The sequence below is a fragment of the Ictalurus punctatus genome, chromosome 1, assembly GCF_001660625.3.
Source record: "Ictalurus punctatus breed USDA103 chromosome 1, Coco_2.0, whole genome shotgun sequence".
NCBI lineage: Eukaryota > Metazoa > Chordata > Actinopteri > Siluriformes > Ictaluridae > Ictalurus > Ictalurus punctatus.
Window position 1 is genome coordinate 3,411,528 of NC_030416.2, and position 17,016 is coordinate 3,428,543.

General features: G+C 37.2%; 1 protein-coding gene across 3 annotated transcripts in view; it reads right to left on the minus strand.

The window, feature by feature from the left end:
* Positions 1-1,357: 1,357 nt before the first annotated feature.
* Positions 1,358-17,016, minus strand: part of kcnc3b (potassium voltage-gated channel, Shaw-related subfamily, member 3b) — a 61,500-nt gene continuing 45,841 nt past the window's right edge. Inside the window, exons 6-7 of one of the 3 annotated variants that reach the window (XM_017466113.3) lie at positions 12,155-12,195; positions 1,358-2,833 (exon numbers count right to left, since the gene is read on the minus strand). In XM_017466113.3, the coding sequence (XP_017321602.1) occupies positions 12,167-12,195 (29 nt within the window). In that variant the 3' untranslated portion in view covers positions 1,358-2,833; positions 12,155-12,166. Of the gene's footprint in view, positions 2,834-7,284; positions 7,491-12,154; positions 12,196-17,016 lie in introns of those variants that run through there. The other 2 variants (XM_017466133.3, XM_053677654.1) reach the window with 2 other exon arrangements.

Here is a 17,016-nt window from a genome sequence, read left to right on the forward strand (position 1 = left end):
CATTTTAACATTGTCCTCTTGTGAAAATGTACGTACGCAGACGCAGATACAATTCGGGTCACTGACTTTGTTATTCACCGCACTTGGCTCAAGGCAGGACAGCATTGGAAGACCTCTAATGACCCCAAGATTCTGGAAGAAACTGTGACAAGAGGATGTGAAATAGTGGAGATTACATCTTTTAGCTCGGCTCGGCGTTTGTGCGATTTGTGCTTAAGTTTTTTTTTTTTTGGTAAAAAAACAAAAATTTGTTTGATTTCAATTCGCTCATACTACGGTGGAAAGAGAGAGACAGACAAAAAAAAAAAAAAGAGGACAGACAGCTGGACTGGAATACAAGAAAGACAGGCATCCAACTTTCTTTTTCTTTTTTTTCACCTGAGACTAGACAAACTGTTGTCTATAGAAAGAAAAATCACCCATAACACCCTTGTTTTTCTGGCCAGCTACAACCTCCACAGTATTCGTACTATTATTGTCGTTGGTATTATTGCCACATCGACTCGACTCAGACTGAGAATGAGATGCTTAATAATATTTTTTTTTGTTTGTTTCTTTTTTTTTTTTTTTTGCTTTAAAGCATGCTGGGGAAATAAAAGAGGCTGGATTAAAAGAAGGTTTGAGAATCAGCACCACGTTCGCTACAGAAGAATAAGAAAAAAAAATCAATCAATAAAAAGTAATTCTCTAATAATTCACTCTAATAATACCAAGACAACAGATCACACACTCGTGCCTGCAATATGTGCGTCCGTGGACAAGTGGCGTTAACGTGGAAAATGGACACGTTATAATAAGTGGGGCGAAAAGTTAGCAAAGGAGAATTTGGTGTGATTTTCTACATTTTTTTCTCTCCTTCAAACTAATAAAAGTTTATCTTGCAGTCATACATATAGTTTGATATTTATTCACATTTGTTTTTACTATTTCAAAACAAAATATAGCTCTTTTTAATATAATCTTTTTTTTTTTTAAATATTCATTGCATATCATTTTTTAATTTTTTAAAATAATAATAATTCTTTTCTTTTTTTTTCTAGCCCTCCTCAATTCAGCTAAGGGCTTGCAGAAAATACTCATGCAAAGAACTCATGCTGGTAAACAAAGTTACAAAAAAAAAGCATTTTCTTAACTTTTTTCTTTTCTTTTTTTAAAATCTTATCTTTTATTTATGTATTTATTTTTTTCAAAGATTTGTCCTTGCATTTTCTCTTATTTGATCTCCAGTCTTGCGTTGTCCAGTCTTCTCTTGCTTCCTCCATTTCAGGAGCTCTTAATTAATTAATTATTTTGTTGTTGTTGCTAGTCTCTTTATTCCCTCCTTTCCGCTGAGTGAATCAGGGAAGCAGTTGCAGTGTTGGTCTTTTTTTTTTTTTTTTTTTTTTCAATTCCCAGATGCAGTTTTGTTGTTTCCTTGGGTGATTCTTGTGCACAACTGCTCTTCTTTTATTCCTCCCACCCACTTATCAAAATATATATTTGTTCTACTTTGTACATTTGTCCTCCATTATTATTATTTTTTTTTAATGGAAGTACCAATCTCCTTGAAGACAAATTTCCATGATGGAGGACATAAAGACAGAGCGAAAGGGAGAATACCACCTTTAAGACCTCTGTACGCCTAAATCATCTCTAAAAAGGTAAAAGGTTAGCATGCACACGTTATTGGTCCGAGCAGTCGTCGATGATGTGGCAGTGTGTCAGTCAAGTGTTGACGATGTTCACATGGATTCACTATGGCAGCTTTAGCTCTACTACTAAAATTATTATATATTTTTTTAAAAATCAAGTATCAGTTTCAAACAAAGACATTCAAGGAAGGGAATTACGAATGGGCCTTCTCAGAGAAAGACCGCCATGCTGCTAATAAGCTTGGCAGAGGCTTTTAAGGGCATTAGCTCTCCTGCTACACCTGATAACCTATGTGCATGTAAAGGGAGAATCTTGTTGGTTCACAATACAGACTTTAACTAAGGAACCAATCTCTGACTTTATTTGGTCTCGGTGGAGGGCTTTGGTTTGGTGGACTAAATGATTATAAGTTGCCTTTTCTGAACCAATGGAAAAGAATGGAAGACTCATGTCAGAATAGCAACCCATATCATAAAATGAGTCCAAGTCGTAAAACTGAAACAGGAATGTATACGTGTACAAGGTACGGGGGTTTCTATACAAAATAAATAAACATATAACATAAAAAATACCACGACTACACAGGACAATATGCTGACGACACGTTCTTCCGGAATGCTAAAATGATAAAGGTTTGTGCGTGACTAAGTCATTATTAGTCAGTGTGTGCAAACCGTTGAATGAATATCAAAGTCTCTAAAAATTGTTAGAGGATTCTCCACCAACAAATGCTACAAAGGGTTAGCAGAGATGCTACATGATTAATCTAGCTTGGTCCATCATTCTCAAACGTAGAATAATGCACACTCAGAGCTCCATGCCGCGGATTAGCACGGCAGTTAGAGCTTCTGGTGTTTTCATCTTGTACGGCAGACACAAAGCGTTATGGAATGTTTTTGTTCGGAATATTTTTGTCACTTTTCTCTCCCAATCAGATTGGAATGCCCAGTGTCTCGCAGTATTAAGAAATCTTTCGGTAGAACAAGGAATGGGTCCAGAATTCCAAGAGGTTGCTTTGGTTACTGTGTGAAGATCCAGCCTCAGACGTTTACATTTTTCCGTGTCTTTCTGGGCAATTCCTCTCGTCACACCAACATTCCTCAAGTGTCGCATCAGGATGATGCGCCTTCGTCCGTAAACTCAGAAAACAACACCTAACTGTGTCTTCTTTAAAGAATCGGTGAATGCTAGAAACTTAACACTGTGGACAAAAGCAAAGACAAGAAGTTGGTTAGAAAATCGTCTCAACCTTAAATGCCAACATGAGATGTTGGGTTTAAAGAAACTATTTAAAAGTTATACATATTGGTGGTAAAAAGAAATGGATTTGAAATTTAAAAAAAAAAGAGCTGAACATATTCAACCTACATTATACATAAAACACATGCATTTCACACTGGTATGTAATGTATCTTTAAAGGGGTGCAAAACTCCAGTCCTGTAAAAAAGCTCAGTACTTCAACTTATGAAATGAGTTAACCAGTGATGACATTGTTGTACCTAGAATTTCATGCTAGGCTGTAGTGTGAAAAATCGCAGAACACACAATTTTTGGATATTTTGCAAGAATGGAATAATCCACCCCAGATACATTTATTACATTTAATACTTAAAAATTGTCATTAAAGAGTTTTTTTAAAAAAACACTCAGAAAAGGAAACTTATTAGTTAAAACGGACAACAGTAGAAAGCTGGGGTGGCTTTACCTGTCGATGGTGGTTAAAGTTAAGCATGCGAAAGTTCTGTTAACAGATAATTCACTATTAACTGTAGTTTAAATCATTCAAGTAGCATTGGATTCATTATATGATTTGTAAACACAAACTGAAATAGGCATGGAGAAGTTAAGTAGAATCGGGAATGCTGGAGGTTCTCGAGGAGAATCACACCAATAAGAAATGTTGCTGACATTTGGATCATCTGTAATTCCATTTAGTGGTTAGAAGGTTTTTTGTTTTGGGGAAAAACAAATCAGGTGAAAATAAACATCATAACTTTTATTAACTCTGTGAAATCTTTAGAACATTTACCTGCAAGAGGTAACCTAGGTCAATGTGGTACATCTCGAGGAATATATCTTAAAAATGAGTTAATTAAGCTCGATGTGCATGTTTGAATGAATAGTGGGTGCACATATGGTATATATTGATTTAATGTAGTTAGTGCAAACGAATACATCAATATAATGCACAAACACGCATAACAAAAACATACACTACATACTATACACCATATGATTTGGACATATAAGAGAATAACCAAAATACAGTGAGATTATACATTATAGTTTATTTTAATAGGTTTTGACATATATTGTGTAGATACAGGTATGTACAGCAACGTTGGCAGGTGAAGCTAGTTAAATCTAGCTAGTGGTTTATGTTTATTTAATTTTTTTTAAATAACACACAGCAGCTTAAAATTAGCCTCATAGAGGGAGCTCATGTTTTCAAAACAAACATGTCTGATTTGTCTGAAAGTGTCCTGATTGTGTTGTATTGGTTACAACAATATGGAACACACTACACAAAGAGCTGAGATTTCAAATTCTCTACATTCTGTTCTTTCCCGAAAAACCTAAGTTTGTACGACGACATACTACAACAACAGGACAATAATATAGATATACACAAGTGGACACTGACTGAATGACAGATGGAGAAATAGTTGTTGGTATTGATCAAGGGCATACATCTCCTCCCTGGCTAATCATTTTATCATTTAATAAGTAATGGATTTTGTTAGTGAATGAAAATGCCTCTTGAACTCTTATAGGCCACGCTGCTTGGAGACTCCAACTTTAATGGAACATGAGCAGCTCTGAAGGAATCACTATTGCACTACTAGGATCGCCCATAAGACACACAAAAGGTGTTTCCTGAATCTGTCACGGTAACACCATCCCAAACGCTAGAATTCATTATAGCCTTCTTCCTAAAATGTAAAACATTTCAGAAAAAGTTCCCAAATACACAAAATCTATTGTAACTTTGTTAAATGTTTTTAGGAACATTCCCATAATGAACTGAAGCCAAGTGTGTTTACAAGGTGTACAAGTGTAAATGCTTGTGTAAGGACTTTTAATATAAACTACCCGCTAAATAGGATGTGCTAGTACAAACAATCTCTTTTCTAGCAACATTATCATATATTGTTTCCCAAATAGAGAGATTTCCAAATTGAAAATGGCTAAGGAGCTAAAAACCTTTAAGGTTTCAAAAGAAACCCTTTCCCCCAACTTTGTTCTTTTAAGTTTTCATTGTCAATTCAAAAAAAGAACCCTTTTGTTAAATCCTAGTGTTTGGTATATGCCCTGATTTACTCCTACTTTGACCATTACATGCGAAGATCATTGGGTTCTAGTTTCTGGAAATCTTGTCCCAGCTTTGCTATGACAGGTGCCATGTTTAAAACAAAATGGCTCCTTTATGCACACCGACAATCGGCAAAGCAACATCTAATGCTAACAGACATAAACTACCTAAATACCAATAGTACTTGCAATTATTGCAATATATTATTATTTGACTTTTTTTCTGATTCCAAGGAAGCACTTTCTCAGAAATGGCTTTGTTGTCATTTTTTGTTCTTTTTCTTTTCTGAAATTCTGGAAGCACTTGGTCCGACAGACCTGAATATTTTCTATCTAACAAAAAGATACACAGATACTTAACACTTGTGTATATATCATATACAAATGAAAACATCGAGAAAAAGGAATGTTTTTAACAATAAAAACAAAATCATCTTCAAAATACATTGAAAATAGATTAAAAAAACACAACAAGACATTAACAAGGACAAGACTAACAAATCAGGAAAGCAGAGTAGTAGAGTAGTTATATAATAATCTACAAATCTGACTTCATACACTATTACTTTTTCTTTTCTTTTTTTTAAGGATTAAAAAGATTTTTTTGCACATATATTTACAAAACACATGTGCGCATGAACAGAGTTCCAAACTCCAGCATCATGAGTGGTGTATTACACATTTTGCGTAAATATATATGTACTATAAATGGTATTGAATTTTTCCAGATCAAAATGATTGCTTACTTTTTCAATTTAACTGGGTTTGGGTAGTAGAATAAATAGAAACGGTACGAAAAATGTTCAAATAAATAATGTAAATTAATGCCCAAATTGTATTACTTTGCACTTTAAGCCTGATTATTTGAGGGCATTATTTTTTTCTTTATTAGATTGTACAAACGCAGAAAAAAAAAACTGGATAGGATGAACAAAAAAGCAATAATAATGTCGATATGTACTAAGAATGTAAAGAAAAACAAAAAACTCAATGACTTCAAAAACAACAAAGGATAAACAAAATGTTGTGAATTAATAAATCTAGCAGCATCCCATTAGAAATTTATCCTCCATCAAATTTATCCTACATGAATGTAACAATATGTAGCTAGTTAACAAAAAATTGTGGATAATATTAGCTAAGTACTTGCCAAGATACTAGATAATCATAGCATTATTTAAACGAAACCAACCATAGTTTTTTTGTGTGCATATATAATAAATCTGACCTTTATTCTAAATCTGTTTGCATAAGGATCATATATACTTGTGTATACTCATGTATGCGTTCATCGCATTAAGAAAGTTTACTGATTTTAGTGATTATTATCCAGTCCCATGAAGGATGAGGTTAGCGAAATGTCAGGAATGAAGGTATTAAAGTAGCTCTGTTCATCTTCATCTCGTCATTCTTTTGGCGGCCCATTTTATTTCTCGCTCTACCGATGAGATCGAAGACATTTGGCCCACAACGGTACGAGAACAGTAGCTACTTGTATAAACAAACACACATACTGTTCTCTAACCCTAGGTTCACACTAGAGAGCGACAAAGCCACAAGCGAAAATAAATTCGACAAGCGGCATTTTATCTCTCTCAATTTTGCGCAAATTAACTATGAAGAGCAAATGCAACAAATTGGCCGGACTGATTCCTCGGACAAATCCTGGTCCGACGTTTCTTCAGTTCCCCCGCTCACAGCTTTAGTTCCTACCTGCAATCAGTTCCCGTTTACTGTTCAATCCTCAAAAATGAAAGAAAAACTTATAACCTTATGGTTTCATCGTATCCTGTCATATTTGACCTCTCAATAAATGGGCATAGAAAACTTCAGAAGAAAAGGAAAGCTTGAAAGGAAGTCGCAGTTGAAGTTGAAGCCTCTAGTGAGTGTCTATACTGTAGCTAGTAGAGTTGCTTGCTTTCCTAACCTGACACCGAAGCTAGTATGTGTTAGTGCATTAGTTAATTTGTATTTGACTAGTTGACTAGCAGCTACATTTAGGCTACTACCATTTTCCACAAACATGCTGGACAGCGCACAATAGCGGTCGCTGCACGAGGCTACAAGTAACACAAGCGACTTTTCACTTGCTAGTGTGAACCTAGACTAAGGTTTTACGACTTAAACAGCATTTTTTCCCCCCAATTATTAGTCCTACTAACTAATTTCAACCAAATATTTGCATTGATCTCACTAAATACAATGCAGTGTGTCTTCTCTTATCATTACTTATATGCATGCGCCTGAAGCGGAGTGGACGAGGATAGAGGAAGAGCTTTCTACATTCAGGACAGTTATTGGTGGTTATTGCTTCCATTGAGTTCCCTCCATCCTCTTTTCCTGTCCCCCCCCGTCCTGAGTTACTAGCATTTTCCATGTTGCTTTTCGCTCTACAATATGGAAGGGATGGGTGAGCGGCAGCGGCGCAGGGGTCCCGGGGCCTCGTAGGGGTCATAGGGCGCGCCGGTGATCGGGGTCAAACGCAGCGACGACCCTGCCATTCCCGATATGTTGTTCAAGCTGCGAGATTTCTCGTAGCCCGTGGCTGCCGTTTGAGCAACCGAAGTTTAAAGGCGTTGTTAATGGTTTGATTAGTCAGTTAGTAGTTAAATAAAGGTTTTTTTTTTTTTTGGGGGGGGGGGGGGGGGGGGGGGGGGGGGTTTGGTCAGAATTAATGGATGACAAAATTTCAAAGTTGGATAAGTGAGTTAGCAAAAAAATGGGTGAGAAAACATAACCGAAAGTGTTCAGAAAGCAGACATGAAATAAGAGGAACTCAAACAAATGTTGAAATAAAAGGAAGACATCAAGAAGAGACAGACACACACATACACACACGCACACACACACACAAACATACACACAGGACAAGACAGGACAAAACAAGAAAAGGCGAATTATGAATTATGTCATACATTTCCGTCTCATAAAATCCACCACAACACACAATTCTTCAAAGACTACAGCACTTCAGCAACTCTGTCAGCTGAAGGAAACACTGGTTAAATATCGTGTCTTCCACAGGTTGAGTTATATATGTGTTTCAATCAACTAGAGACAGAGTGGCACGGAGGTCTAGTTTTAGTACCACGGCGAGTACACGCCTGAGCCCTTACACCACGCTCTGTACTGCTGGAGGCTGTCAAAGACACCACGGTCGGCCATTTTGTTGTTGTTTCTTTAGCATCTTCGTTGAATATTAAGAGTGTGGCCCAAAGTCATATGTAGTTAAATGTTCTTAGAAAAGCATCAGGCGTTTTCAAGAATGTACCAAACGCTAAAATAGTGCATGCATAAAGTACTATTCGGACGGGATTTGTTTTCTGGACACGTGTCTGTTAAGTAATGGTGCTGTAGCAATTACAATTGATTCGCAATAACTTCGTTTGATTCTACACTTTCCAACAGCAAAAGAATGATGTTGTGCTTACAGCCAGCTGACACACACATTTTTACTTTTATATTCATAAACATTGTAAATCTTAACAGCGCCAAGCACCAACACCACCTCGGGCACTTTCACACTTGGCCCGTGTCCCCAGATCAATTCTGGGCTCAGTTCATGAAGAAGCCTCATTATCTCTAGTTTGTTTTCATACAGACAAATTCTTCCTGAGCTGCAGATCGATTAGACAGGTACCCCGCTTTCATGGGTCTTACTCCCTAGTCATTTAGCCGCAGTAATCCATCTATCCATCGAAGGGATCCTGGAGCCTATCCCAGGGAATTTGGGGTACAAAGCGAGGGACAGCTTGAATGGGGTGCCAACCCATCGCAGAGTACAATCAGACAAAAAGGGTACAGTTGGTAGCACCAATCAGCCTACAATGCATTTCCTTGGACTGGAGGAAGAAACCGGGGTACTCAGCGGAAACCCGCAAAGCACTGGGAGAACATGCAAACTCCACACACACAGGGTGAAAGCAGGATTCGAACCCCCCACCCTGGAGGAGTAAAGCAAACATGCTAACCGCTAAACCACCGTGCCCCCCCTACCAAAACATTCAGGTGTAACCGATGACGGGAGATGTTTTCATGCGAAAGTCCATTTGAACGGAACCCCCAGAGACTGGTTTCCTATAGTGCATCCAGATTTAACACCACAGTTTTTTGTTTTTAACATACAAGTTGCCTCTTAAATATACATCTTTAAGTGTGTGTGACAGTTTGCATCATTCTCATTATGCTATAAATTAGACCTGTTGTTATAATGCATCGTTCAACACCAATAGCTTCACTGGCAGATGTTACATTTTAGCCCAGTCATGGCAAAGCAGTCTCGTCAAGGCCACTCTTTCAGAAAACATACAGGGTTCGAACAGGATGACTGTTCAGAATGTTAATGATCAGGGTACTTCTATAATACACTAAAACCTAGTTTACGTCCCCTGGCCTTTTTCCCCCCAATCTTCATCTGATCAGTTTTGGCAAGCCTGTGCTCACTGTAGCATCATATTCCTTGGCTGACAGAAACGGAAACTAACGTGGCCTTCAACGTGTTCAGATGCTTTTCTGTTCAGCACGATTGTATGGAGTGGTTATTTGTGTTACCATAGCCTTCTTGTTATGTCAGACCAGTCACTGGATTTTTTTGGATTCTCACAAGATTCTGTGGGAAAATCCCAGGAGACCATCAGTTTCTGAAATTTTCATGCCAGTCCACTTGGCCACAAAGTCTCTGACATCACATTTTCTTCTCATTCTGGTGCGTGCCCTGCCTGGATTTATGCACTGCACTGCTGCCTTGTGATTGGCTGATTTCTTGGATAAGCAGGTGTACAGGTGTTCCTAATAAAGGTCAACCTTCGTTGATTACCAAGCTGATAGATTGCTATCGAAAATGCTAAGATTTGTAGGTTCTCTTTTTTAGTGACTCATCTTCGTTTTTTTATTGTTTTATTAGAAAAACCTGTCATAGACTAGCGTTTGGGACACACTTTTAAACCAGAATACTAAAACTTAGACTACATTTTGATCAATTTTGATACTTGTGGATTAACCTTGGCCACCTCCAACAGCTCTTTAAATATCACACTTCCCTTGACTGTGTGGTCATAAAACCTTCGCTCTGTTATCATAAGCACGAATATGAACTATTCCCATTGAATCTTATTCAATTATGATGTCAGGCTTATGACTGTATCCAGGCTCGGCTTAAATGACCAGACATTGAAGCGAAAGTGCAAGCAGCTTCTTTTCACCCACATTGAATTCTTTTCCCTCTTCTCTGTTTTTCACAATCTCTCTCTTTTCTGGTGTGTGTTAGATGAAAGAGTGTGTGTTAGCTGGAAAACATGAAGAAAAGGGAAAAAAAAAAAAACGACAGTTCCCTAATTAAATAGATGATTAGGACACATGCAAACACACACCACACACATTTATGCATATGTACACACACTGGCTGTGGAAGGCAACAGGTAAAAATGCTACATACAATACAGTGTGATACACTGAATATTCACTGAATTGCCAGTTTATTAGTACTACAACTAATAATGTGGCAACCATGTAGAGGAAAACACATACACTCCATCACACAAATCATCTAGACATAATTCAGTCCGTAATGTCATACATCAGTGTGTTGTAAAATCAGCAATAACAGTCTCTTTCTCATTAGATCTATTTTCCCTCTGTCTCTCTCTACATCACTGGAGCTTTAGCAGACTTTAGCGAGAAAAGCTCTGAAATATATATGAAGACCCTAGACATGACACACACACACTCACACTCATTCAATTAGCAACCACAGACATAAATGACCAAAACACTTACGGGTTATTGACTAACATATACAAATGCACCCGCCACCATGTTTCACAGAAACTCTAGTCACCTGTAGTGGATTCATTTTTTTCCCCCTGCAGCTTGCACAGGTTTTATTTTTTTCCTTCATAACTGCAAGTTTGATTTCTCTCATTTGTTCTCATGCTTGAATACCAGACGGCGGAGCTGGGCATGCGGGGGGGGTGGGTGGGGTGGGTGGGGGAGGGGGTGGACGACACTGTACTATAACAAAGCAAACCTTCCAGCTGTTGTAGCAAATATAGGGTTTAATAATATTAAAATACCTTTTAATACTATATATATATATATATATATATATATATATATATATATATATATATATATATATATATATATATATTATTAAGCTATAATATATTAATGATATTTAATATTAATTATATTAAATATCATATTAATATATTTAATCATTAATTAATCATATAATATTTGCTGATATAATATTTAATCATTAATTACTGATTAATGAATTATGATAATTATAGCCATATATATATATATATATATATATATATATATATATATATATATATATATATATATATATATATATATATATATATATATATATATGGATGTCTGCTTTTACTTTTATTTGTAGCAGTAATTTCACTTGAGAAAGGTTTTGGATTCCTCTGCCCTGGGTGGCAAGGATGCATAGAGACAAGTTAGCGTAACAAATTGGTCCGAAGGCATTAACTGATTTTCAGTAACTTCAGCTGATTATATCAACAAGCTCTCCTAATACTTATGATTTCTACAATAACAAAGGTAACAATAATGTATGGTACATACATACACACACACACACACACACACACACACACACACACACACACACATTATATATATATATATATATATATATATATATATATATATATATATATATATATATATAATTGTATCCTTTACATAGCAGGAACTTTTAAGTCAGTGGTGGAAAGTGTGAAAGATAAAATGAAGGAGGTCTTTGGGAGTGGGAAGAGAAAATGACACTGACTGTGATGGATGGATTATAAGAAAATGGAGGCGAGGCCAGCGTTTACACCACCTTCATATTAAATGCAGATTAAAATGAGAGCAAACCATTGGGAAAGTTACATCAAACCAATATACTGAAATAGAGACAATGCTAGAACAATTATTGTGTATGTACTGTGATATACCACAGTGCTGTCAAATTGTTGACTCTGATTGGTGAGGAAAAAATTGCAAAGGTTACCAAATGGCTGTGGTGAAATAATCCCACTCAAGTGTTAGTACACAGTATAGCCGTTTTATTTACTGATACCAAATTCCTAAAATACACCACTTATATGATAAAATCCTACCGACTGATTGGCTGGAGGGAATTCAATAAACACAGTAAAGTACAGTATTAGCATATTAAATACCTACCTACAGTCACACCTAAGAAATACTGGCACTGCACTGGCGGCCTGGAGATGGATGGAGAATGAGATGAATGTTAGTCAGTGGAGAGCAATAATGAGCAATGGAGAGTGAAAGACATGAAGAGAAAAAGAGGGTTGAGCAAACATCAAAACCAGTTTTACAATCTCTAACCTTGTATAAATATTATATATTATCCTGCTATGATATGTACATATGACCTTTAAGAGCAGGTGTTCGCATTTTTCAGAACAACAGAAATGACAGCACTTTTATTTGTTAGAGCTTTGTGCCAGTTAATGCAATTTTTATTTTAAATGAATGAACATCAGATAGCAGACATATCATTTAAAAACAGAGTCAGTAGTCTACTTTAAGTCTACATTACATCTCATATGAATTCTGTAGTAATTACTAAGCTAACCCATAAACTAGCATTAATATACACAGGCTAAGCCATGAACGGATGTTTTAACCCATAACCTAGCATTAAACAGAATCAAACATTAACTAGCATTGTAGAAAACAGGTTAACCAACAAACTAGCATTAGTAAACACAGGCTAAACCATGAACTAGCATTGTACAAAACCATAAATTTACAAATTTGCATGAATAAACATCAGCGAAACCATGAACTAGTATTGTAGAGAACACCTTAACCCACAAACTAGCATTAATATACACAGGCTAAACAATGAACGGATGTTTTAACCCATAACCTAGCATTAAATCGCCTCAAACATTAACTAGCATTGTAGAGAACAGGGTAACCTACAAACTAGCATTAATATACACCGGCTAAACCATAAACGGATGTTTTAATCCATAATGTAGCATTAAACCGCCGCCAACATTAACTAGCATTGTAGAGAACAGGGTAACCAACAAACTAGCATTAATATACACCGGCTAAACCATGAACTAGAATTGTAGAAAACAATTACTGCAGTTTACAACTAACATTAATATACATTAGCTAAACCATGAACTAGCACTGTAGTAAATGTTTTAACACTTACACTAGCACCAAACAGCCTAAAACAAGACCTAGCATTGTACAAAATGATTAACCAACAAAACAGATTTAATTCAGTTCAAATAAATCAATCTGAGTTGCATCTCATATGAAGTCTCTCGTTGCCTTCTTGCAGTTCGCTAGAGAACTAGCTAAGCCACAAATTAACAACAATACGTTAATAGTATGAACTAAGATTGTTGTAAATGTTTTATCCTGTCAGCTAGCAATAAACAGCCTAAACCATGAACTAGCATTGTAATAAATGGGTTAACCCGCAAACTAGCATTAATATACATTGGCTGAACTCTGAACTAACATTGTAGAAAACGGTTTACCCTCAAGCTAGCTTTGAACACACTAAACTATGAACTAGCGTGGTAGTAAGACCTATTTGGAAGAGGTTTGTATAGATTTTTTTTTTTTTTTAAAGAAAAAGAAAAAGAAACATTTGGATGTTGTCATTGTTCATAAGCATTCAATTCTATAATTAGGTCATGGTTGTGTATTGCTTTGAAGGCCATATGTACACAGAGATCTTGGAGATGCCTGTTCCTGCAACATGTCAATGTATTGATCTGCAGGAGAGGGTTCGTATAACCCACAATTAAATTCTATTGATCCGGGCTCGACCAGAATGCAAATCAAGAGTGCTAGCGGTGGTGTGTTTAGCACGTGAAGGTGTGTAGCTTGTAACATGAGAACTCTTTTGAAGTCTTTGAAACCACTTAAGCACTCGGTTAGCCTCTGTGGGCTAGCCTAGCCACAGTTAAACAGGCATCCAAGTGGCTAAGCTCAGGAAGGGCTAAACTGCCTGTGATACAAGCTTTAATAATGCTCTGATACCCATGACATGACACTGGTTTTAATATTTGAAGGCACATAGTACAGAGGTCATGCTGAGGTCAAAGGTCATGCAGATGAACATTTGAAAGGCAGAACAATGGAATGTGTGAATTGATATCAATATCAAACCACTAATGTACTGAAAAATTAACAACCCCCCCTTTAAAAAAATAAAATACCATATTTTCCAGACAATAAGTCGCTAATTATCACAACTGCTGTAGTAGCAGGTCTACCGTAAAACCACTAACGATCGGGCTAGTACGATTGTTGCCGCATTTTCTAGAGTGCAAAATACTTGTCTTATAGTCTGGAGAATGCAGTACTACTTACCTACTTCAACTGTGTAGTCCCGCCAATGGGGACGGGGGATTAAAAAAACGCAATACATTTTCAGTATAGTCCTTTCAATAATCAGTATAAATGTTTAGATGCACACTTTCTGACTTGCTATTCAAGCAAAAAGATGTTACGTACAGCAATTAATAAGAATGCTGTGCATATACAGTGCATTCGGAAAGTATTCACAACGCTTCACTTTTCCCACATTTTGTTATGTTACAGCCTTATTCCAAAATGGATTAAATTTATTATTTTCCTCAAAATTCTACAAACAATACCCCATAATGACAACATGAAAGAAGTTTGTTTGAAATCTTTGCAAATTTATTTAAAAAAAAAAAAAAAAAAAAAGCACATGTACATAAGTATTCACAGCCTTTGCCATGACACTCAAAATTGAGCTCAGGTGCATGCTGTTTCCACTGATCATCCTTGAGATGTTTCTACAACTTGATTGGAGTCCACCTGTGGTAAATTCAGTTGATTGGACATGATTTGGAAAGGCACACACCTGTCTATATAAGGTCCCACAGTTAACAATGCATGTCAGAGCACAAATCAAGCCATGAAGTCCAAAGAACTGTCTGTAGACCTCCGAGACAGGATTGTATCGAGGCACAGATCTGGGGAAGGGTACAGAAACATTTCTGCAGCATTGAAGGTCCCAATGAGCACGGTGGCCTCCATCATCCTTAAATGGAACCAGCAGGACTCTTCCTAGAGCTGGCCGTCCGGCCAAACTGAGCGATCGGGGGAGAAGGGCCTTAGACGGGGAGGTGACCAAAAACCCGATGGTCACTCTGACAGAGCTCCAGCGTGTCTCTGTGGAGAGAGGAGAACCTTCCAGAAGAACAACCATCTCTGTAGAACTCCATCAATCAGGCCTGAATGGTAGAGTGGCCAGACGGAAGCCACTCCTCAGTAAAAGGCACATGACAGCCTGCCTGGAGTTTGCCAAAAGGCACCTGAAGGACTCTCAGACCAAAGATTGAACAAAGATTGAACTCTTTGGCCTGAATGGCAAGCGTCATGTCTGGAGGAAACCAGGCACCACTCATCAACTGGCCAATACCATCCCTACAGTGAAGCATGGTGGTGGCAGCATCATGCTGTGGGGATGTTTTTCAGCGGCAGGAACTGGGAGACTAGTCAGGATCGAGGGAATGATGAATGCAGCAATGTACAGAGACTTCTTTGATGAAAACCTGCTCCAGAGCGCTCTGGACCTCAGACAGGAGTGAAGGTTCATCTTCCAGCAGGACAACAATCCTAAGCACACAGCCAAGATAACGAAGGAGTGGCTACAGGACAACTCTGTGAATGTCCTTGAGTGGCCCAGCCAGAGCCCAGACATGAACCCGATTGAACATCTCTGGAGAGATCTGAAAATGGCTGTGCACCGATGCTCCCCATCCGACCTGATGGAGCTTGAGAGGTCCTGCAAAAAAGAATGGGAGAAACTGCCCATAAATATGTGTGCCAAGCTTGTAGCATCATTCTCAAAGACTTGAGGCTGTAATTGGTGCCAAAGGTGCTTCAACAAAGTATTGAGCAAAGGCTGTGAATACTTATGTACATGTGTTTTTTTTTTCTTTCTTTTTTTTTAATAACTTTGAAAAGATTTCAAACAAACTTCTTTCACGTTGTCATTATGGGGTATTGTTTGTAGAATTTTGAGGAAAATAATGAATTTAATCCATTTTGGAATAAGGCTATAACATAACAAAATGTGGAAAAAGTGAAGCGCTGTTTATACTTTTCGGATACACTGTGTGTGTGTGTGTGTGTGTGTGTGTGTGTGTGTGTGTGTGTGTGTGTGTGTGTATATATATATATATATATATATATATATATATATATATGTGTGTATATATATATATATATATATATATATATATATATATATATATATATATATATATATATATATATATATACATACATATATACACACACACAGCCCATGGAATTTTGTTCCCGCATCTTCTTCCATGTTAACCATACATTTATCTGTGATTGTTACATAAGTCAAACATATGCTGATTTTATATGAAATGCTTTCCCATTAAAAACGCACGAGCTGATGGAGAGGTGAAAACAAACATGTACGCAAGTGTCAATCATTCCAGATTCATATGGTGATCAGCGTTTTTGCCGTATTTTTGAACGATAACTCGTACCAACATTCTCCGATGATAAATTGCAGAGCTCCTACACAAAATGCGCCAAGGCTGGCAGCTCTGTGTTTTGGGTCCGTGTACTGTGATATTTCTCATTGTTACCATTTTACTGTAACAAATAAATCAGTTATTTAGATGATGATGATGATGATGATGATGATGATAATGATGATGGGGAAGAGTAGAAGGCCAGAAGGACATGTACAACCACCAGTGATGTACAGCTTTATATACAGATGGGATCCAAATGGCCAAACAAGCACAAGCACATGTGCTTACACACACACACATACTGTATATATGTACACAACTTATATAGTGAGTTTGTGTTGTGTGTGAAGAGTCCACTCCAATATCCAGAGCAAGGTGTGTGTGTGTGTGTGTGTTGGGTGTAGTGCCCTGAATAATCTCTCAGCCATACACACATTTAGTCCTCTTTATTTTCTTTCGACACCGTTAACCACGAAGCGTCTACGTGTAGTA